Source organism: Cherax quadricarinatus, chromosome 91, assembly GCF_038502225.1.
Source record: "Cherax quadricarinatus isolate ZL_2023a chromosome 91, ASM3850222v1, whole genome shotgun sequence".
In the NCBI taxonomy this organism is placed as follows: Eukaryota; Metazoa; Arthropoda; class Malacostraca; order Decapoda; family Parastacidae; genus Cherax; species Cherax quadricarinatus.
Genome location: NC_091382.1, coordinates 4,590,984 through 4,614,968, shown reverse-complemented (window position 1 = coordinate 4,614,968; position 23,985 = coordinate 4,590,984). Strand labels below are relative to the sequence as shown.

Below are 23,985 nucleotides of genomic sequence, written 5' to 3'. Positions count from 1 at the left end.
TAACTGGCTCTTCCTCACTCTTACAAGATATTATTCCTTGCACAAACAATTTTGAGATACAGTACTAATAAAAATTAAAGCAAGACATTCTTTACTTCAATTCAATCAACTATTTTCATCATGTACTGTGCATAATTGTGAGGTTTCCCATTACTCATTTTTTAAATTAGCACTATTATTAACATTTTACTAATTTTCACCGGCATTACTTTAAGACTAGCTTACATATCTCAAGAATATTATGTACATAAAAAAAATTATATACATGTACCTTTCTGTATGAAATGGTAGCAAGGTAAAACAGCAGCTGATTCAGTGGAACAGCAGAAAACAACCGGCACAAACGCTCAGTCGCTGTATAAGCCTCCAAGGGATCTAGGCGAGCAGGTTCAGGGGGACGGGGAGGTGTCCATCCTTCAACTTTAACATCCTCTAAGAGTCCAGTCATTAGGGTTACACCTTGAGAGGCTAGTGCCACACATACCACACCAAAACCTTGTTGTCTGAAAAAGTAGTATAGGAAAGGTAAATATATTTAAGAGAAATAAAACAGCAGAAAGGATATGTATATTTAGGCCTCAGACATCATCTTCAGCAATTGATCTAAAGAGAGCCTCTGGCTGAAGGCCAGGTTTATTTTCCATAAACAATAAAAGTCACATTACTGAAGCTGGAACAATTTACAAATTTCTCTCATTTACTAGGGAAAATTATTAAGACTACTTTTATCTGTCTTCTCCATTTCCTGCTCTTCTTGCCCTTCCTTAATATGCTGAAGAAACTGGCCACTCTTCTGTCATGTCTGAGATCATAGCAAAGCTATAAACTGGTCCTCTGCTCAAACTATCCCTCTGCAAGTCTTTGTAGATGCAGTCTTGTAGAATCAGCATTTAAACTCATAGCTACCATGAGTGTTTGTCCAAATTTTGCTTCGGTGGATGACTGCCTTTCGTAACATATTGTCAGATGCTCTAATCTTCAGAACAAGTCTGACTTGATATATGACGTGACATGACATGACATGACCTGACCTGACCTACATGACTTGACCTGACTTGACCTTGCCTTTTTCACTTTTCATCTACATTTGCTTCTGCATTTTATTCACCTATCCTGGTTTCCAGTATTCTCATCATTATTTTCTTTCCTACCATGGGACAATAGGCCCACTGAAGTGATCCTTTCACCTTCCATTTTGTGCACCCCTTTGAGACATGCAGAGGGTGGTTTTCTCGCATCTACTTTCACTTGAGATGCAATTTGTTGTGAGGAAAAATTAATGTCCAGAAGAAAAATTATAAAGAGGAAAGGAAAGAAAGTTAGAAGACTGGTTGGGTGACAAAAAATAATAGAGAAAGACAAGAGTTTTGTGGTGGTCTGCACTCTTTTGGAAAGACAGCAATTGAAAGAATGCTAATGATGAGTTTCCTGTTATTGTCAGTGGTGGTGGTGGTGGTGGCAGCAGCAGCAGTCAATTATACTTGAGGAATAATTGGAATAAAGTGTTGACTGCTACTGCTGCTGCCACCACCACCACCACCACCACCACTGACAAAACTAACAGGAAGCACATTCACTAGCATTCTTTCAATTGCTGTCTTTCCAAGAGTACAGACCACCACAAAACTCCTGTCTTTCTCTATTATTTGTCACCTAACCAGTATTCTAACTTTCTTTCCTTTCCTCTTTATAATTTTTCTTCTGGACTTCAATTTTTCCTCACAACATTGTGACTTGATAATGGTCCAAGACTGACTGAAACATCTAGTTTCTTTGGTATGTGTGGGTTATCTATCAATATATTTCCTGCCAATGTAGCATCTAATTGCTTGTTGAATCAGCATTTTTGACCTCAAAGGCATACACAATTAACCTTTTAACTCTGTCCAACATACTAGCACACAGGTTATGTCATGTCTGGCATACAAGTACAAACAATTTTTCACACCTTCAAATCTGCTACCTGACTATTTTTGACAGCTAATCTTTTTGGATTATAGGTAGTAGGTTGGTAGACAGCAACCGCCCAGGGAGGTACTACCGTCCTGCCAAGTGAGTGTAAAACGAAAGCCTGTAATTGTTTTACATGATGGTAGGATTGCTGGTGTCCTTTTTTCTGTCTCATGAACATGCAAGATTTCAGGTACATCTTGCTACTTCTACTTACACTTAGGCCACACTACACATACATGTACAAGCACATATATACACACCCTTCTGGGTTTTCTTCTATTTTCTTTCTAGTTCTTATTCTTGTTTATTTCCTCTTATCTCCATGGGGAAGTGGAACAGAATTCTTCCTCCGTAAGCCATGCGTGTTGTAAGAGGCGACTAAAATGCCGGGAGCAAGGGGCTAGTAACCTCTTCTCCTGTATATATTACTAAATGTAAAAGGAGAAACTTTCGTTTTTCCTTTTGGGCCACCCCGCCTCGGTGGGATACGGCCGGTGTGTTGAAAGAAAGAATCTTTTTGGATCTTCTACAATCAGTTCATAACTAAGGTCAGAAGAGTCCACACAGTGCATCATGGTCAAATACACAGGTGACGACTGTCTGAAATACCAATAAGCCTCACTAACATAAGTAAACAATGAAATCAGACGTTGTTCCACCCCTAACCTCCCTAGATGGTGGAATTTATCCACAAAGTACACTAAGTAGATTTACCCAGGATATTAAAATTAAGTCAATGACTTGTTTACAAATTTTTAGTATTACACCTTCAAACCACTGAAATATTATAAGTATCCCTTGTACATAGTGTTAGAAGACAAATTTTAGTTTTATTCAATTCAGAAAAATGCACTCCTTTTCTTTTTTCTTTTTTTTTTTTTAAATCTTGTCACAGACTTTTTTTCCAGGTGTGCCACAGTAAGGGGTTAAGGCTTATAAACTACATTTTCTAAATAATACAAACAGTTTACAGCAAAGTTTTTATTGGGTACACATTCAAGGAGAAAAAACTATTTTATGTACTTACACCTTTGTTAGATTTATCCTTGCAGAAGCAGAATCTTTTTTGCTGGGGCTTCGTCCTTTATCATCTTTTTTGTCTTGCATTGCAGCAGCAGAAGAGACAACAAGCATCAACTGGTGGAGTCCAGTCATTATTAACCAAGACCCCATCAACTGCAGGTTTTGCACATGCTGTCAAGGAATACATTAACTACTAAATATTTGTATTCATGAAAAAGAGCTAAACCCAAAGGGGTCATGCAGCACCTGGGGAACAGGAGGTTATCAGGACCAAACCATTAAAAAGGGGAACTCGAATTATTCAGATTCAAAACGTATTTCCCCTACCCCCGATGGGCATTTGTATTGAAAAAAATCTATTACCAAGATCCAAATTATTGCATCTCAAAGAGAACAATTTATCAGCAAAATTATTGCAATATATTTGAGAGCAATCACCATCTTGTCTACTAGTCTTATCAGTCACTTGAGAGTATTATCATCTTTTCTTTCTTCCAACATGCTGACCATCTCACACCGAGGCAGGGCGACACAATAAAGAAAAACATCATCATACAACATGAGCTGCTGGAGTGTGAACAGGGTAATATTTTGTGAAGGGATTCAGGGAAACCAGTTAGCCGGATCTGAGTCCTGGAAATGGGAAGTACGTACAGTGCCTGCACTTTAACCCTTAAATGGTCCAAACGTATATATACGTTTTTTCAACATCTGAAAGTATGTAAAAAAATGTAGATTTTTTTTGTTTTGTTTTACATGTGAAAATGTGTAAAAAAAAACTTTTATCTACTTTTTTTTTTTGTTATATTTGAAAATATGTAAAAAAAAGTAGATCTACTTTTGTAGCACTACGAATTTGAACGTCGATCTGTTTGGACCGTTTAAGGGTTAAAGGGGATGTTCAGGATATTGGTAGTTTAGGAGCTGTTGAGTCTGAGCACCTCTGCAAAGATAGTGATTATGTAAGTGATGGTGAAAGTGCTGAATGATGATTAAAGTTTTTTCTTGCTTTTTGGGTTATTCTTTCTTTTTAGATTATCCTGCTTTGGTGGGAAACAGCCAATGTGTTAAAAAAAGGCACTTTCAACCAAGTAATATTATCTAACACTTTATCACTCTCCTTCCCAATCACTGTGAATACTGGCAAGTTGATGAGGATGAAAAAAATAGGTAATGAAAGATTGGATATCAGACTGGAGGGAGGGAGCATGAAGGAAGCAAATGTGTTCAGATATTTGGGAGTGGATTTGTCAGCAATGGTATATGAAAGATTAGGTGAACTGTACCATATTTTAAACATTAAACTCTCAAGGCAAAGGGGCAACTATGCCTAATAACAATATCTATTTTTAAAAAAAGATGATTAAAAATATTATGACAATGCTAAGAATCTGATTTTCTCAAGAAACTGGAGAAAAGAGAAGAGAGGGGGAAAAAGGGAAAGAGAAGAAAGAGGGAGGAAGGGTATAAGTTGTAAGAGGAAGAGTATGAAGAATTAATCAGGAATTTAGCACTGAAACGAATGTCAGCTGTATGCTAGAGTCAAAATACAGGTACATACATGTCCGCCAGCTCTTGTTGAAGAGCGCACAGCATTTAGAATTACATTGAAGAGATCCAGAGCTTTTTCAGCAATTGCAGGAGCTGCAGTATCCAAATCATCTTCACGTGGCGGCGGAGGCGTCTAAGAAAACAAATTCATATAAAAATCATCTTCACGTGGGGATGGTGGGGGTCTAAGAAAACAAACAAAAATCATCTTCAAGTGGAGGCTGTGGTGTCCAAGAAAACAAATATAAAAATCACCAATTACAAAACATGCTTCATATAAAGTTATAACTGAAGTTGAACGGCTTCAGAAATATTCATATATTTTAATCAGCCTTCAGGTGTGTGCAATACAGTACTGCAAGTCATCAGTTACCCAGTGATTGATTATTCGGCATTTAATGTTATTCAATGGTCTTGTTCCGTCCACCACCTAACCAGATGATGGTAAAATGGAATGTGCAAAAAAAAAAAAAAAAGAGGATCTAAAAGAATTTTGTAGTCATCTAGTGTAACTGAAAAAAATGGCAAACCATCCATTTCTCAAGAGCAACAGATGATCTATAATTTATTGTATGAAAGGTAAGCAGAAGCCAACAATATTATTAATAAAAATTTTAACAATGTGGTCTCTGAAAATACCTTTAGTAACATTCACAAATTTAAAAAAAAATCAAATTTGTTTTACGCCCTGGAGTGAAGACAAAAGTAATAAATTTACAACGGTTTCTGACTTTTCTGGAAATTACCACTACATATTCAAGGGAGAGTGCTAAACCCATAATGTTATATAGTGCCTGGGGTATGAAAGGCTATCAGATTCAGTCCCAAAAAAGGGAGGACAGAATGACAGACTGAATTAATAGGACCAAGATCAAGGGTACATGCTTGGATGAAGAGCCCCTCACCAGCATCAAAGAACGTCCCTTTAGAGGACTTTTCTGGAACGATTATTTTGGTAGTCACTAAAATTGCCTATTGCATTAACTAAAGGGGCATGCTAACCTTGGATGAAGATGTGCCTTGTGATGCTACTGCAATAATAGCAGTGGCACAAGAAACTGTAAGAGCAGCAAGCAAGGCAGCCATTGCAATTGTGGAGAGCTTCTGTAAGCGAATAGAATTCAAAGGCTCCAGGAGAGGCAGGGACATAACACGCCAAACAGTGCTAAGTTCCACCACAACGGTGTTCAGTCTGAAAATAAAAATCACCATTGAAGACAAGCTGTGCAGAGAACAATGCAATTACCTACCTATATTAACTGTATTTATGAGTACAGCAAAATGATAAAAAAAATTTAACTGCATTGGATATTTCCCACCTGCATTTATAAGTACAGCAAAAATGATAAAAAATATTTAACTGGATTGGACATTTCCCACCAAAATAGTCTTATCAAATACTGTAACAGCATCCAAGCAATGGAATTCCTATTATGCCCCATTTTTCATTACAACATCAAAATATTTAAGTAGCCTCAATTTATGACAAAACAGATACAGTATATGCTGTATTTTTTTTTAACACTGAATTTAGGAAATAATTGATTTTTTTTTTTAACAATGAGCCAGGGCAAACTGAAAATGCTGTCCCGAGTTTCCTCTCTAAACACTGTTATTTGCAAGTTTTATTTATTTTATAACGTACTGTACAAGGGTTCCCCTTACACAGAAAACCTGAGGAAGTCCACAATGCTCCACAATTTTATAACTCACCCAGCTTTAACAACAAGTGCCTCCGAAATATTGGTTGGAAAGCCATGTCCTTTGCCTTCTAGTAGATCTTTGTACCGTTGGGTAAATTTTATGATTGTGGGCAATTTGAGGCACACATCTATAAGTTGTTCACCGCCACCTAGACTCTGTAGAGCTGATACACACTGACCAGCGAACAAGTTCTGAAAATGCAAAGTAAATTTGGAATGTAAATATGATGGAAGTTCATGATTACCCCTATTACTGTACCTGCTTTACACCACCACAACCACCACCACCACCACCAGAAAAAAATGCATAAAACCTCTTATCCTGCATAATGACAACAATGGCATAACAAGTCCAAATGAAACACTGCTAGCATTCATTAGTAATGGAAGCACTTACACGCATATCCAGGCCAGAGTCAGACACACTAATCAGTGGTCCATCTGTATCCTTGTCTGAAGTGGCTGGTGGTGTTGAAGAATGAGGAGGACGTGGTCTGGAGCCTCCTAGATCATGCAGAGGTGACACCAACTGTTCCAGTATCACAGCACTGGGATCACTGCGCCCCCGTCGAACTTCTTTGGATGATGAAGACTCTTTTTCTCCTGAAACAAAATGATAAAATACGGTTTATGACAGAATTGGAGAGAAGAATTTTATCACCTATATTACATCATTCTGGAAATCTACCAAGTAACCTTGAATTAAACTTGGTCCCAAGTCTCCACACAATACGTATTCTTACACTCATTCTAATTTGTACTTAAGTTTCCCTCTGATTAGACAGCCACAACTGTCCTCAACCCAAAAATATATATACAGTGGACCCCCGGTTAACGATATTTTTTTCATTCCAGAAGCATGTTCAGGTGCCAGTACTGACCGAATTTTTTCCCATAAGGAATATTGTGAAGTACGTTAGTCCATTTCAGACCGTCAAACATACACATACAAACGCACTTACATAAATACACTTACATAATTGGTCGCATTTGGAGGTGATCGTTAAGCGGGGGTCCACTGTACATTCTTACCTAAGAATCAGCCAGGTTTATTATTAAGAGTAATTTGGTACTTTTTTTTAGAAGCAGATAGTTTAGTTGAATTTAGATATCTGGGAAGTGGTTATGAGAGATCAGGAAAAGGTACGTATTTATAATTTATTAAGGGGTTTTGGTTATGCATTTAACCATCAGGGGAGGAGGGAATACATTTCAAGATGATCAGAGAGTGGTTACATGTTAGAAGATCAGGTGGGCTTATGTATATACAGTAGATCAGAGGTAGTTTATGTACTTGCAGGAAATCAGTCAAGGTTAGTTATGTATATCAAGGATATCCGAGTGTTGGTTAGGTATTTAAAGATCAGTGGGTTGGTTTTGTATTTAGAGTAGATCAGGAAGTGGTTATGCATGACAACTAATAAATTAAGAGGGCTTTCACAAGAAATTATATTAGAATCATTGTGACTGTAAATAGTGGTGGCATTATTATTAATGTAGCTGTACAGAGTGAAATGCATTACTCCTAAATAATAAGCAGAGATTGTGAAATTCACTGTTTATAAACATTACAGAAATACTCTAATGGAATATACAGTGGACCCCCGCATAACGATCACCTCCGAATGCGACCAATTATGTAGTGTATTTATGTAAGTGCGTTCGTACGTGTATGTTTGGGCGTCTGAAATGGACTAATCTACTTCACAATATTCCTTATGGGAACAAATTCGGTCAGTACTGGCACCTGAACATACTTCTGGAGTGAAAAAATATTGTTAACCGGGGGTCCACTGTATTACATATATATAAATTTATTAATTATAAATTTACTAAATACTGGGGTGTAATTTAGTAATTCAGTATAGTAATTGAAAGGTAAATTTAAAATTAAAGACATCATTGAAATAGATTTACTCCAAATAATTAGGTAGTAGGTTGGTAGACAGCAACCGCCCAGGGAGATACTACCGTACTGCCAATTGAGTGTAAAATGGAAGTTTGTATTTGTTTTACATGATGGTAAGATTGCTGGTGTCTTTTTCTGTCTCAATAAACATGCAAGATTTCAGGTATGTCTTGCTACTTCTACTTACACTTATGTCACACTACACATGGCATGTACATGTTTATGTATACACACTCATCTGAGTTTTCTTTGATTTTATCTTAAAAGTTCTTGTTCTTATTATCCTTCCTTTCACATCCATGGGGAAGAGGAATAAAACTCTTTCCTAAATAAGCCATGCATGTTGTAAAAGTCAACTAAAATATAGAGAGTAATGGGCTAGTAACCCCATTTCCTCTATAGCCTACTTAAAATAAAAAGAAGAAAACTGCCAGCGAGATGTTTGAATGTGCGTGGATGTAGTGCAAATGATAAGAAAGAGATGATTATGGATGTTATGAATGAAAAGAAGCTGGATGTCCTGACTAAGTGAAACAAAGCTGAAGGGGGGTAGGAGAGTTTCAGCATGGAGAAATAAATGGGATTAGGTCAGGGGTTTCAAATAGAGTTAGAACTAAGGAAGGAGTAGCAATAATTTTGAAGGATAAGTTATGGCAGGAAACGAAGAAATATAAATGTTTAAATTCAAGGATTATATGGAGTAAAATAAGGGTTGTATGTGAAAAGTGGGTTATAGTAAATGTTTATGCACCTGAAAAGAGAGAAGTGTAGAGGAGAGAGAGAGATTTTGGGAAATGTTGAGTGAGTGCATGGGGAGTTTTGAACCAAGTGAGAGTATTTGTGGCTGGGGATCTCAATGCTCAAGTGGGTAAAAATGTTGTAGAGGGAGTGAGTAGTATGTAAATTTGGGGTGCCAGGGGTAAATGAAAATGGGGAGCCTTTAATTGAGCTATATGTAGAAAGAGGTTTGGTAATAAGTAATACATATTTTATGAAAAAGAGGATAAATAAGTATACAAGACATGATATAGCATGTAACGAAGGCAGTTTGTTAGATTATGTATTGAGGATAAAAGGATGATGGGTAGGCTTCAGAATGTACCCCCCCCCCCTCCAACCTTTTCAGGGATGACCCCTATCCTGCCTTCCTTCCCCAACGCATTTATATGCTCTCCAAGTCATTCATTCTAATTTGGTCCAGTCTCTCTAAATAACCAAACCACCTCAACAGCCCCTCTTCAGCCCTCTGACTAATACTTTTATTAACTCCACACCACCTCCTCTTCCTAATTTCCACACTACGAATTCTCTGCATAATATTTACACCACACATTGCCCTTAAGATACGAGGTCTCCACTACCTCCAGCCACGTCCTCGCTGCAGCATTTACAACCCGTACTTCACACCCATGTGAGAGTGTTGGTACCACTATACTCTCGTACATTCCCTTCTTTGCCTCCACGGATAACGTTTTTCGTCTCCACAGATACCTCAATGCATCACTTTTTTTTTTTTCCTTCATCAATTCTATAGTTAACCTCATCCTTCATAAACCCATCCACTGACAAGTCAACTCCCAAATATCTGAAAACATTCACTTCTTCCATATTCCCTCCTTCCAATGTGATATCCAATTTTTCTGTATCTAAATTGTTTGATGCCCTCATCATCTTACTCTTATCTATGTTCACTTTCAACTTTCTACCTTTACGCACCCTCCCAAACTCGTCCAAATCTTATACCATTTTAACCCTTTTAGGGTCCCCAGGCCCTCTCCCAGACTTGTTCTCAAGGTCGCCCAAATTTAAAAAAAAAAAAAAAAAAAAAAAAAAAAAAAAAAAAAAAAAAAAAAAATTCTTATAAAAAGATAAGAGAATATTTTCCTGATCATAATGACACCAAAAGTATGAAATTTGATGGAAAACTTACGGAATTATGCTCTTGCGAAGTTAGCGGTCTCAACGATGTTTATGCATCGGCAATTTTGCCCACTTTGAGCCCTATTTTCGGCCAATTCCAGTGTACTAGTCGTCAAAAATCGTAACTATTTCGCTAGAACTCCATTTTTTCTATTGAATGAGTACAAAAAAACACCCATTTACCGATTTCAACTATCCAATACAGTGGTCAGAATTTAGCAATTTTGCCAATTTCACACAAATTTCAAAAGATGCCAATTTCCAAACAGGGTCCAGAATAAACAAGAAAGACATTCCCGGCACTAAAATAACATTTCCTCTGTTCATTAGTCACGTCCCCATGCCCCTCTTACATTCTTTTGCTTTCGACTTTGAATTTTTATTCTCACAAAAAATAGAAGATTTACTGTTATGCAGACTACTGCATTAGTGTAGAAATGGTACAAATAATATCGACACACTTGTGAAAGAATATTAGACTCACCAGTTGACGTGTATTGGATGCTTAGCATGATTTGTTTACTTTTGAACTTTGGTAAAAATTGAACATTTCTGCTACTTTGAGCTCAATTTCAAGGTATTTTTCATTGTAAAACCAGCCAAAATCATCTCAATTTCTGTAATATGTCTTCCATTCTATAAAACGAGACCAGGAAAACTAGAATACAACAATAAATACCATATGAAAATACAGTGCAAAGTCGCTGTTTTAATCCAAAAAACACGGTCAGTTTTTTTTTCTCATTACACACTGCGTGCTGCAGGATTTTTTTTATTCTGCGCACACTGACCACATAGACCCATTCTTTCATATGTAGGCCTACCAGCTTTCTCTCACTAGATTTGAGGGCGCTAGAATTTAGGTGTACTAGTACGTCAAAAATACTGGTGCGTAAGCCGTACTTGTATGTCTGAAGCCCTGAAAGGGTTAAAAGCTAGAAAGGAAACTTAAGGAAAAAGAGAGAAGAATGAGGGTGTAAAGGAGAAATGACTAGGAAAGGAGGATATAGTACACAGTAAATTTGATTTGGAGGACAGTGGTGGGAAGGAGGGGAGATGAGGAAGGACAGGGGAAAGAGAGAAGTGAAATGAAAGGGAGCTACACTGCCAAAGAGGGAAAGGAGAGGGTAAATAGAATGAAAAGGGAAAAATGGAGTCAGGAAAAGAAGACTGAAGGAATTGTAATAAGATCAATCTTAATTAAATCCTAGAAAATGTGGGTCATGATTTCAGAACTGAAATTTTTTGGAAAACTTTTAAGTAAATTTGATTTATTGTAACATTAGGACAAGTGGTAAAATACTGAAAGAAGTTTTAATTCTGCAGTCCTCGAATATGAGAAAAAAGTATTTATTATACATGCATGCATACATACATACATACACACACGTGCAAGTATGCAAATGCATACATATTTAAGCACACATGCCCATGTACATTACATCATAAAAATGGTAAATTAGAATGAAGTGCATGAAGTGGATGTAAAATCTATACAGAAGTTCAAAAATATATGAAAGAGCTAATTGACATAAATCATAGATTAAGAGGTGGAAACAAAAGCTAGATCTCACCCCCTCAACCCCAAACAGGTAATACCATTTTGCATTACTCCTTTATCTATGAAAAAAACCACCATGAACAAGAGTTCTTATCCCTGGAGAATCAAAGAACAAGACAAGAAAGCTTGAAACAAAATACACCACTGCAAATATATCCTCTTCCAGGGATTGATCCACAAGTGAATGAAAACTACAAACCTAAAACATATTGGGAAATATTCCTTTACCATAAGAGCAGTAACTAAGTGTATAAAGCTAGACAATGGTACAACAGAAGCAAAATCCAGAAAGGGATTTAAATGTTTTAATAGTTAAACAAATATGAAAACAAATGGTGGAAAAACACTTATTAACAGAGAACCAGTATTACTGTCATATTGTGGGACACACTTTGTCTAGTAGTGCCAGTGATCTGCCACATTACTTTGTCATTTGATGTTTCATTTACTCCCTGATGTTTTACACTTTGGTTTTGATCCTTAAAGTATACAGTGTAAGAGATGTATCGGATGTGAAAATTCAGACATCCGCGGATGCGGATGCATACACAAATGTCCGTTTACAGAAAAATGCTGATTTAAGAAACTGTGCGGATGTTCCGCGGATACAGATGTCTGATACATCTCTACGGTGTAATGACCGAGTGCAGAGGTGTAAAAACAACTGCTAAATATAATGCAAAGGTTTTAAATTGTGTAGAAATTGGATAAGAATAGGTCAGTACAGGCCTATGTGCACATCTTTGTGTTACTTCAACTATCCAATATTAAAAAAAAAGTATGAAAAGCTGCTTCAATTTTACAGGGAAATTTATTTAGTCAAGAGAAAAATAAATAAATATATAATGGTACTCTGTCATCTACCAGCTTAGGTATGATTGTGTGCCATACAGTTTCCCAGAGTAGAATATCAAAGAGCCTAACAAATTTTGAACACAATAGTGCACAGATAAAGTCGGCCAAAACACACACTCCAAGTTCTCCAAGATCATACAAATTTAAGTTTCCACCGCAACAGATTTATTACACTGATGAAATTCGTTTAATGATAATGATAACCGGGCAAACAAAACAGTGATAACAGTAAAAGTGAGAGAAGAAACAGAGGAAGATTTGCACTGAATTCATTAAGTTCTACAGAAAGAACTTTCATCACCCAATGAGAAAACAAAAGACATTTGTTTACAGGCTACAGGCCAGCACAGCACTCAGGAGTTTATAATACACAAAATAATTACATAACAAACCTGGAGGTGTACTGGATGCAAAAATCACAAGATGCAATGCATTCCAGCAACAAAATAAAACCCAAAAATAAAGCACCCCGAGCAACTGCTTGAGGCTCCATCTTTTAATATTAACAGACCTGCTGGAGGAGGTGTACCTGGAGCAACAGTCTTAATGTGCGGTGGAAGTTTTGCAGCCTTCATGGCTGCTGTCAGGGATGTTTGATCAGCACGATGAAGAGCTCCAGATCCACGACACAGAGCTTTGATGCCAGCAAGCAAATGCTTGTCATGAACACACACCATTCGTTCCTTCTCTCCACTGGTCCTAAAACAAAGTATGGTACTGTAGTATGAAAGAAAAATAAACTAACTAAAATATGCAGTTCCTTCAATTGCTTGCTGCTCTTGAAAACTTCTTACTTAAGAAAAGAGGCAATAATTCTGTTATTCTTGTGAAACTTTAATGGACCTCCACTTAATGGCTTTCATAAACAAGACAAAATTTGCTTGGTAAATTGATTTTGGAAACAAAGGACAAAGTAAATTAATTACAGAATTGTCCATTATTGTTACAATACTGACAAAACAATCCCATCCATCCATCCACCACAAAAGTTAAGTAAAATTACTTTATTAATGTACTCTTAACTACAGTACTTTATTTTCAATGTTCACTGCAGTGTATCTGTATATTGTGTGTACAGTACTGTATTATATATACAGTAAAGTCATATAGTAATTTATTGATGGTTTTTAACTTTCAGATTTTCCAGGCAACTAACATAATCAGACACCCTCTTTCCCCATTACTCCATTAAATCAAGGCTTTGCTTTAGGACCCCAATCAGGTTAAATACTTAAGTTAATGTGCTACTGTATCTCCACAAATGGAAAATAAATTTTCTTTACTGTATGAAAAATTAATAAATGACAAAGGAAATTATCAGATATGTAAACCTTATGGTCTTTCCTACAGCACAGTAAAATACATATATTTTACAGGAAGAACAATATAATCTACATTTCTACCCAACCTGTACAAATACTGTAAAAATCCCCCTTCATAAGACTTAAATATATTTACTCAGTCACAGGTGTAACAGCAGCAGCAGAAGTGGTAGTTGTAGTAACGGTAGTTGTACTCGTCACTGTACTAGATGCAGTGGTGGAAGGTGGCACTGTGCTACTTGTAGTCACTGTACTTTTGGCTACAGGTGAAGTGACAGCTGTAGGGACAGCCACAGCTGGAGTACTACTGCCATTCTCATTTGTGCTGGTCGTAGTTGAAGTGGAGACAGAGGTCGAGGAGTGGGAGACTGGAGTGGTTATGGCAGTAGGAGGTGCCCCAACATGGCATGCCAAAAACTGCAGCAGTACTTTCGCTGCACTGACTGCCTGGCTCACTCCTCCAACACTCACTGTTGAAAAAGTACAGAACACAGGATCTGATCACAAATGATTCGCGTTAGGTCCCTCATCAATGACTACTGTACCTAATAAAAATCTACTGGCAGCACTCACAAACCCATACAACACTGTACACTACACTTGATGAATACTTACCATAAACAGTTACGAAAGTAAGGTCATTACCATACATGCCTCTGGTGAATTGCATGACAAAGAAGCAAAGTATAATGAGTTCTTAATGCTGTACACAAATGCAAATATTTAAGATACATGTACATATATTAATTTTGGAAAAAAAAAAGGGGGCTCCATTAAGATGATTAGGAAAAAAATGATGGGGGTTTTGTCAGCATCTCTCGTGATGCAAATATTTTTTTCCTTTACTCCTTTACTGTCTACACCTGGTTTTCTTCCTTTTTTTTCCTCCCCATTTTCCTTTTAATCTTCGTCCTCCTCATATTTAAAGAAGCATACTTAAAATAAAAACTAACAATAGATTTTTTAAAAATATACTCATTTGATTTACCACACCCAGTATGTTTTTCATATTTATGGCTTTTCTTATAAAATCAAGGTGTGCCATATTTTTTTTATTAACACAACAGCTGTTTCCCACCAAGGCAGGGAGGCCCGAAAAAGAAAAACTTTCATCGTTCACTCTATCACTGTCTTGCGCTTACACTACAGTTATAAAACGGCAACATTAACACCCCTCCTTCAGAGTGCAGGCACTGTACTTCCCATCTCCAGGACTCAAGCCTGTAATTGTTTTACATGATGGTAGGATTGCTGGTGTCCTTTTTTCTGTTTCATAAACATGCAAGATTTCAGGTACGTCTTGCTACTTCTACTTACACTTAGGTCACACTGCACATACATGTACAAGCATATATATACACATTCCTCTGGGTTTTCTTCTATTTTCTTTCTAGTTCTTGTTCTTGTTTATTTCCTCTTATCTCCATGGGGAAGTGGAACAGAATTCTTCCTCCGTAAGCCATGCGTGTTGTAAGAGGCGATTAGCTAAAATGCCGGGAGCAAGGGGCTAGTAACCCCTTCTGTTTATATTACTAAATGTAAAAGGAGAAACTTTCGTTTTTCCTTTTGGACCACCCCGCCTCGGTGGGATACGGCCGGTGTGTTGAAATAAAAAAAAATTGAAAAAAACTGATTTATTGTTAACTTACCCTGGTGGGAATTACTGGCCAAATAATCAGCAGCCAGTACACAGAATGATGCATAAAATGGTTCATACTGCTCATCATGGTGAAGAATGTCTTCTTTACTGAAATACAATTAAATTCCATTAGAATTTTAAAAACTGCAATACTTTATGACGAACAAATGAATATAGTATACACAAACTGACACGAAGTGCCTGCAGTAGAACAATGACATTTGAAGTCAACCAATAGCAGGTGCCCGTGGCCTGGTAGGCAATGCTCTTGCTCCACACATTGGGTGTCAGTGGGTCAATTGCTGTCCAGGGTGGAAACAATGGGCTTGTTTCCTTACACCTGTTGTCCTGTTCACCTAGCAAACAAGTAGGTACCTGGGTGTTAGTGGACTGGTGTGGGTGGCATCCTGGGGGACAAGACTGAAGGACCATAATGGAAATAAGAAAGTCTCTCAATGATGCACTGACTTTCTTGGGTTACCCTGGGTGACTAACCCTCCTTACCCTGGATTATATTGGGTGATTAACCCTCCCTACCCTCGGTTACCCTGGGTGGCTAACACTCCCTACCCTGGGTTATCCTGGGTGACTAACCCTCCCTACCCTGGGTTATCCTGGGTGACTAACCCTCCCTACCCTGGGTTATCCTGGGTGGCTAACACTCCCTACCCTGGGTTATCCTGGGTGGCTAACACTCCCTACCCTGGGTTATCCTGGGTGACTAACCCTCCCTACCCTGGGTTATCCTGGGTGACTAACCCTCCCTACCCTGGGTTATCCTGGGTGGCTAACCCTCCCTACCCTGGGTTATCCTGGGTGACTAACCCTCCCTACCCTGGGTTATCCTGGGTGACTAACCCTCCCTACCCTGGGTTATCCTGGGTGACTAACCCTCCCTACCCTGGGTTATCCTGGGTGGCTAACACTCCCTACCCTGGGTTATCCTGGGTGACTAACCCTCCCTACCCTGGGTTATCCTGGGTGACTAACCCTCCCTACCCTGGGTTATCCTGGGTGACTAACCCTCCCTACCCTGGGTTATCCTGGGTGACTAATCCTCCCTACCCTGGGTTATCCTGGGTGACTAATCCTCCCTACCCTGGGTTATCCTGGGTGACTAACCCTCCCTACCCTGGGTTATCCTGGGTGGCTAACACTCCCTACCCTGGGTTATCCTGGGTGGCTAACACTCCCTACCCTGGGTTATCCTGGGTGGCTAACACTCCCTACCCTGGGTTATCCTGGGTGGCTAACATTCCCTACCCTGGGTTATCCTGGGTGGCTAACACTCCCTACCCTGGGTTATCCTGGGTGGCTAACACTCCCTACCCTGGGTTATCCTGGGTGGCTAACACTCCCTACCCTGGGTTATCCTGGGTGGCTAACACTCCCTACCCTGGGTTATCCTGAGTGGATAACACTCCCTACCCTGGGTTATCCTGGGTGACTAACCCTCCCTACCCTGGGTTATCCTGGGTGACTAACCCTCCCTACCCTGGGTTATCCTAGGTGACTAACCCTCCCTACCCTGGGTTATCCTAGGTGACTAACCCTCCCTACCCTGGGTTATCCTAGGTGACTAACCCTCCCTACCCTGGGTTATCCAGGGTGACTAACCCTCCCTACCCTGGGTTATCCTGGGTGGATAACACTCTGGGTTAAAAATCCCCACAAATTATCATATTTTAACCAAGTTGTTGAAATGTTGTTGAAAAAAAATGAGAAAAAGAATAAGAAGAGGAAAAGAATAAGAAAAGAAAATAAGAGGAAAAGAAAATGAGAAAAAATGACGAAACAAATTCTAGAAAAAGAAAATAAGAAATAAAAGAAACAAAGAGAAAGAAAATAAAGAAAAAGAAAAAAGTAGAAAAAGAAAATGTAATAAAGTATAAAAATGAAGATTATTAGTAGTATAACTTTTATTATAAATATATATATAATTTGTCGTGTTACTCTTAGTAATTATGATTATTTATTTAATACGATTATTATTAGTCATTATTGATTGTTTCAAGTATTATGAAGAAGCAATCACAATGGTGAGCTTATATAGTGTCTGGGAGACTATGAGACTATCAGGTTTGATCAAAGACATGGGAAGGATACCTCCAGTGCCCTGGATCAGGATCCCCTCACCGGCATCAATACCCTCCTGAGGGTAAATGGGTAAAAATTTTTCTTACGTATCTGCTGGTCACTGTTCGTGCAGACAACCTCCCCTCAGCACCTCCAACATTACTACCTCCACACCTCTCCTTCCTCCCTCACTACCTCACCTACCTCTTCAGTATAGCTTTAGCTAGCTCAGGAATGTCTTGTTTGTTGAGGGAACCGTAGGACGCCGCTAGGATGGGCTTAACAAGTTGACCCCACTCTACACCGCTACTGGTAGCCGCCATGTTGCTTATGACTGAGCTGGTTGTGACGTCATGTGACGTCATTGATTCCATGACATCACAGAAGTTAAGGGTAACTAAAGCTTATGTACTTACCTATATGTGGTTGTAGGGGTCGAATTACCGCTCCTGTAAGTAAGAAAGTAAGTTTATTCAGGTATACACAAATACAGTTACATAGAATTATCATACATAGCAGCATATGTGTAGAGAACCTAGGATAACCCAAAAAAGTCTCTCAACTTGCTGCTAGATTCACTCTCTCCTAGCCTCCTGGGGCTTATTGTACCATAGCTCATTCTACCTCAAGACATAGTCAATACCAAATTCACTATATTAGACCATAGTGCAATTACTAGTGAGAGACTAGTGCTATTTTTAATTTGTACTTTTATATTATTAGATTAAACCTATTGTACTTTAGCTCACTCTAGCTCAAAACATAGACTCCACAAAAGTCATTATTAGACCTTAGTGCAATTACAAGTGAGAGTCTTGTTCTATTTTTAATTTGTATTTTTATATTACTAGTTTATACCTAGTTGTACTTTAGTTCATTCCAGCACAACACATAGACAACATCAACTTCATTATGTGTAGTAGTGACTATACCCTACATGACCAAAATACTCTAGCTATATACTTGTCCAAACTTCCCACCACTACAGATATCAGTACTAGAACTCAACACACAACTCAGGATATAAATAACCATTATTTAAACCTAGAAGATGATTGATCACGTTGACCCTGATCTAAACCTCCATAATCTGACACCCAATCAAAACCTATTGGAAAGTAACTGCCTTTATTACACAGCATCACAAGCCACCACTATCCTAAACAATGCTAAAAGTCTATCAGTACTTAACTACAACATCAGGTCCTTAAGCAAACACTATGATGACCTCCTAGCACTCCTTGAATCACTAAAGACACCCTTCTCCTGCATTATTCTTACTGAGACCTGGCTTAAGCAGGACACAATAGATATCTACCCTCTACCAGGATACACAGCAATTCACAACTGCAGAACAAACCAAGTTGGGGTGGTATTGCAATCTATTACTCTAACCAATTATCTTGTCTTAGCACCACTTGCTTTAGTGATGAATATGGGGAATACATTTTTGCTAATTTTACTGTAAAAAACTTTAAGACGCCTATAACAATCGATGCCATTTACCGGATACCTCACACAAACATCCCAAATTTCAGTGAGAAATTAAAGTCACTAATAACAAACAGACAAATGAATAAGCACCACCTTCTCTTAGCTGGAGACTTCAACATCAACCTTGGCTTACTAGATGATCAGCCTGTAACTGATTTCATCAACAATATGAACAACACACTTCTCATACCAACAATAACTAAACCAACCAGGCTCACTGAGACAAGTGCAACCATAATAGACCACATATGGACCAATATACTAGCCCCCCCTTAAATCAGGGATAATCACAGATAGCACTACAGACCACTACCCTACCTTCCTCCTGACAAACATTAGTAAACCACCACTTGAATACAACAGTCTCATTTAGACTCCATGACGAGGCCTCAGTAAGGAAGTTCACAGCTGACCTAGAGACTGTTGATTGGCCTACAGAATTCTCCAAGGCCAATGGTATTGATGACTGGACAGACATTTTTCTTAACAAATTACTTAGACTATACAACAAACATTGTCCTATAAAAACAAAACAGATCACAAACAAACGGCTTGGTTGCCCATGGCTAACCAGCACCATTCTGAAATCCAATGACAAGAAACACCAATATGAAAAGCAATATAGACAGGGCTTAATACACAAAGATACTCTTAAACACTATTCATCAGCTCTCACCAAAGTGATAAAAAAAGCCAAACAACTACACTACTCCAGTAGATTCACAGACACTAGAGGAGATATAAAAAAGACCTGGAAAACACTCTCTCAGATTCTAGGGACCCACAAACTGAGAAAAACCAAGAATATTGTCCTAACTAAACCTAATGAAACACCACTACATCCCACTGACACAGCTAACAAGATAAACGACTTCTTCTCAAACATAGGATCTAATCTCGCCAGTAAAATCCCACATACCAATGCCCATGCCGGGGACTACCTAGATGGAAATTTCCCTAATTCCTTCTATCTTGCACCAACTGAGCCCACGGAAGTCATTGAGATCATAAAGTCACTTAAAAATAACTCGGGAAATCTGTCTCATGTCCCACCATTACTGTACAAGCGAGCGGCCCATGTCCTTTCGCATGCTATTTCATTACTTTCTAACAAGTCAATAGAGACTAGCACCTTCCCAAAACTACTCAAGATGGCAAGGGTTACACCAATACATAAAGGTGGTGACCCTACAGACTTAAACAACTATAGGCCAATATCTAACTTACCATTGCTATCCAAAATCTTTGAGAAACTCGTGCACAGGAGACTGTATTCATTTATAATGGCTCAAAACATACTCAACCCCTGCCAGTTTGGATTCAGGAAAAATAAAAGCACTAATGATGCAATCATAAAAATGCTAGATCTGCTTTACACAGCATTGGAAAATAAGGAATATCCACTAGGAATTTTTATTGACCTAAGAAAAGCTTTTGACACAGTAGACCACGACATCCTACTCCACAAACTTGATCACTACGGTATAAGAGGCCATGCGCTTGCTTATTTCAAATCTTACATTACTAATAGGTATCAGTACGTCACCATTAAAGACACAGCATCAACAACACGGCCACTTGATACTGGAGTTCCACAGGGAAGTGTCCTTGGTCCCCTGCTCTTCCTCATATACATCAATGACCTTCCAAACGTATCCCAACACCTGAAACCCATTCTCTTTGCTGATGACACGACTTATGTCATCTCTCACCCTAATCTTGCCACCCTCAACACCATTGTGAATGAGGAGCTGATTAAAATATCGACTTGGATGACAGCCAATAAACTTACGCTTAACACTGACAAAACCTACTATATTATGTTTGGTAGCAGAGCAGGAGATGCACAAATTAACATTAAGATTGACAACACTCTAATTACCAGAAATAATGGGGGAAAATTCCTAGGCTTATACCTTGACAACAACCTGAATTTCAGCACCCATATCCAGCATATAGCCAAAAAAGTATCCAAAACGGTTGGGATCCTCTCCAAGATACGATACTACGTGCCGCAAAATGCCCTTCTCACACTATACCACTCACTTATTTATCCATACCTCACCTATGCTATTTGTGCTTGGGGATCAACTGCAGCAACACACCTAAAGCCAATAATAACCCAACAAAAAGCTGCAGTAAGAATAATCACTAAATCCCATCCCTGGCAACACACCCCCCCACTCTTCATAGATCTAAACTTACTCCCAGTTCAGTACATCCACACTTACTACTGTGCAATCTACATCTACAGGGCCTTAAACTCTAATATCAACCTTGACCTAAAACGCTTTCTTGATAGTTGTGACAGAACCCACAGGCATAACACCAGACACAAACATCTCTACGACATTCCCCGTGTCCGACTAAACCTTTACAAAAATTCAATGTATGTCAAAGGCCCTAAAATCTGGAATACCCTACCTGAGAACTCTAGAACTGCAGACACATTCATCACCTTCAAAACTACCATTAGAAAACATCTTATCTCCCTGATACACCCCGTCAACTAACTACACGAATACCACCTGGTGGTTCACACTTACACTCACTCACTCATTTGACCATAAACAGAAATATTAATCTCAGTCTTAAAATAATGAATCCTGTGATACTCCAATACTGAAACTATGTACTGTGCCAAAACAAAAGCATTCACATTGCTAAACTCACAAACTAGTATTTAGTCACTTAGCCATAATACCAACTTACCTCATAATTTGTAATATTTTACAATTAAGAATAAAACTAAGTATGCCCGAAATGCCTAGCCATGCTAAGCGTTCTAGTGGTACACTCTGTAATCACAATTTTACTACATGTAAACCAAACAATAACCAAATTTCTGTAAACTCAGCATTGTAATCCTTATAGAGAATAAACTTTGAATTTGAATTTGAATTTGAAAAATATTCTTTATCCATTTATCAGCGATGCAGATTACATGGTGAGTTTAAATATGTGGCCTGTAGTTATAACTTTTCTCTTGACATATGCAAGACATCACCATCCCTGTAGAAGCTATTATTAGATGTACTAGTCATTATATTTTGTTGTTGCAGAAGTACTATGAAGATTCTATGTTCAATAAAGCCTAGAGATAAGGCCTGTGTTTCTATCACAACACTATCTGCGCACACAACTTACTTCCTATGAAAGCAAAAGACTAGATAGATGGTGTAACATACCCCTAATGATAAGCAGGAACACCATGAGTACTCTAAAGTTACTAACACCCATGTACCTAGTTACTGCTAGGTGAACAGGGACAGCAGGTGTTTTAAGGAAAAGCCCCAATGTTTGCACCCATACAGGGGATCAAACCATGGATACTATATGCATGAGCTGAGTGTGCTACCAAGTGAGCTACAGGCCACCCTAATTTTTTTTTTTAACACATCGGCCATTTCCCACTGAGACAGGGTGACCCAAAAAGAAATAAAAACCCAAGAAGAAAAAAATTTTCATCAATCAACACTTCCACCATCACTCATGCATAAACACTGTCTTTGCAGAGGTGCTCAGTTACGACAGTTTAGATATCCCTCCAAACTGCCAATATCCCAAACCCCTCCTTTAAAGTGCAGGCATTGTACTTCCTACTTCCAGGACTCAGGTCTGGTTAACTGGTTTCCCTGAATCCATTCACAAAATATTACCTTGCTCACACTCCAACAGCTCATCAGGTCCCAAAAACCATTTATCTCCATTCACTCCTAACACACTCACACATGCTTGCTGGAAGTTCAAGCCCCTTGCCCACAAAACCTCCTATACCCCCTTCCCTCCAACCTCTTTGAGGATGACCCCTACCCCACCCTCCTTACCCTGCAGATTTATATGCTATCCAAGTCATTCTACTTTGATCCATTCTCTCTAAATGACCAAACTACCTCTACAACCCCTCTTTAGCCCTCTGACTAATACTTTCAGTAACTCCACAATTTCTCCTAATTTCCACACTCTGAATTCTCCGCATAATATTTACACCACACATTGCCCTTAGACAGGACATCTCCACAGCCTCCAGCCACCTCTTTGCTGCAGCATTTACAACCCAAGTTTCACACCCATGTAAGAGTCTTGGTACCACTATACTTTCGCACATTCCCTTCTTTGCTTCCATGGACAACGTGTTTTGTCTCCACAGATACCTCAACCCACCACTCACCTTTTTATCTTCATCAATTCTATGGTTAACCTCATCCTTCATATACCAATCCACTGGCAAGTGAACTCACAAATATCTGAAAACATTAAATTCTTCCTTATTCTCTCTCTCCAGTGTGATACTATTGAATTTTTCTTTATCTAAATCGTTTGATACCCTCATCACTTTACTCTTATCTATGTTCACTTTCAATGTTGTACCTTTACACACCCTCCCAAACTCATCCACTAACCTTTGCAACTTTTCTTTAGAATCTCTCAAAAGCTCAGCATCATCAGCAAAAAGTAACTGTCAACTCCCATTTTGTACATATTTGATTCCCCATAATTTAATCCCACCCTTCTCCCCAGCACCCTAACATTTACTTCTTTTATGACCCCAAGCTGCAAGGATGGTAGTAGTAGTAGTAGTAGTAGTAGTAGTAGTAGTAGTAGTAGTAGTAGTACAGTAGTAGTAGGACAATTGTGGTGAGAAGGGTTGCGTTTAAGAAAGACCTGTCAACATCACATTACAGTGGTCACCAGAATGGGTAATATCCTGCTGTTTAACAATTTGGATGTAGTGTAACTTATGGATTATTACTATAATCATGGGGGAGCAGAGCCCTAAACCCTTAGGATTATACACTGCATGTGGGGGGGGGATGGAAGGCATTCAGGCTCAATTCAGGGAACTGGAGCACAGATCCAATTCCCTAGATTAAGAGCCCCTCACCAGCATCAAGGAACCTCCCTTGAGCAGTGTAACTTATGGAATATTAATGAATATTGTTACTAACAGCAACGAGGGCAACCTCTATGCACTTTTG

The 23,985-nt window shown here is 38.6% G+C and overlaps 1 protein-coding gene across 10 annotated transcripts in view; it reads right to left on the bottom strand.

The window, feature by feature from the left end:
• The window catches only part of poe (E3 ubiquitin-protein ligase-like protein poe), a 166,094-nt gene extending 148,238 nt beyond the window's left edge, over positions 1-17,856 (bottom strand). For 8 of the 10 annotated variants that reach the window (XM_053800041.2, XM_053800042.2, XM_053800043.2 and 5 more), the window contains exons 1-10: positions 17,717-17,856; positions 15,447-15,544; positions 13,934-14,267; positions 12,987-13,174; positions 6,628-6,833; positions 6,241-6,422; positions 5,530-5,719; positions 4,538-4,660; positions 2,981-3,147; positions 272-503 (exon numbers count right to left, since the gene is read on the bottom strand). In XM_053800041.2, the coding sequence (XP_053656016.2) occupies positions 272-503; positions 2,981-3,147; positions 4,538-4,660; positions 5,530-5,719; positions 6,241-6,422; positions 6,628-6,833; positions 12,987-13,174; positions 13,934-14,267; positions 15,447-15,544; positions 17,717-17,835 (1,839 nt within the window). In that variant the 5' untranslated portion in view covers positions 17,836-17,856. The remainder of the gene's footprint in view (positions 1-271; positions 504-2,980; positions 3,148-4,537; positions 4,661-5,529; positions 5,720-6,240; positions 6,423-6,627; positions 6,834-12,986; positions 13,175-13,933; positions 14,268-15,446; positions 15,545-17,716) is intronic. The other 2 variants (XM_053800045.2, XM_053800051.2) reach the window with 1 other exon arrangement.
• Positions 17,857-23,985: the final 6,129 nt, after the last annotated feature.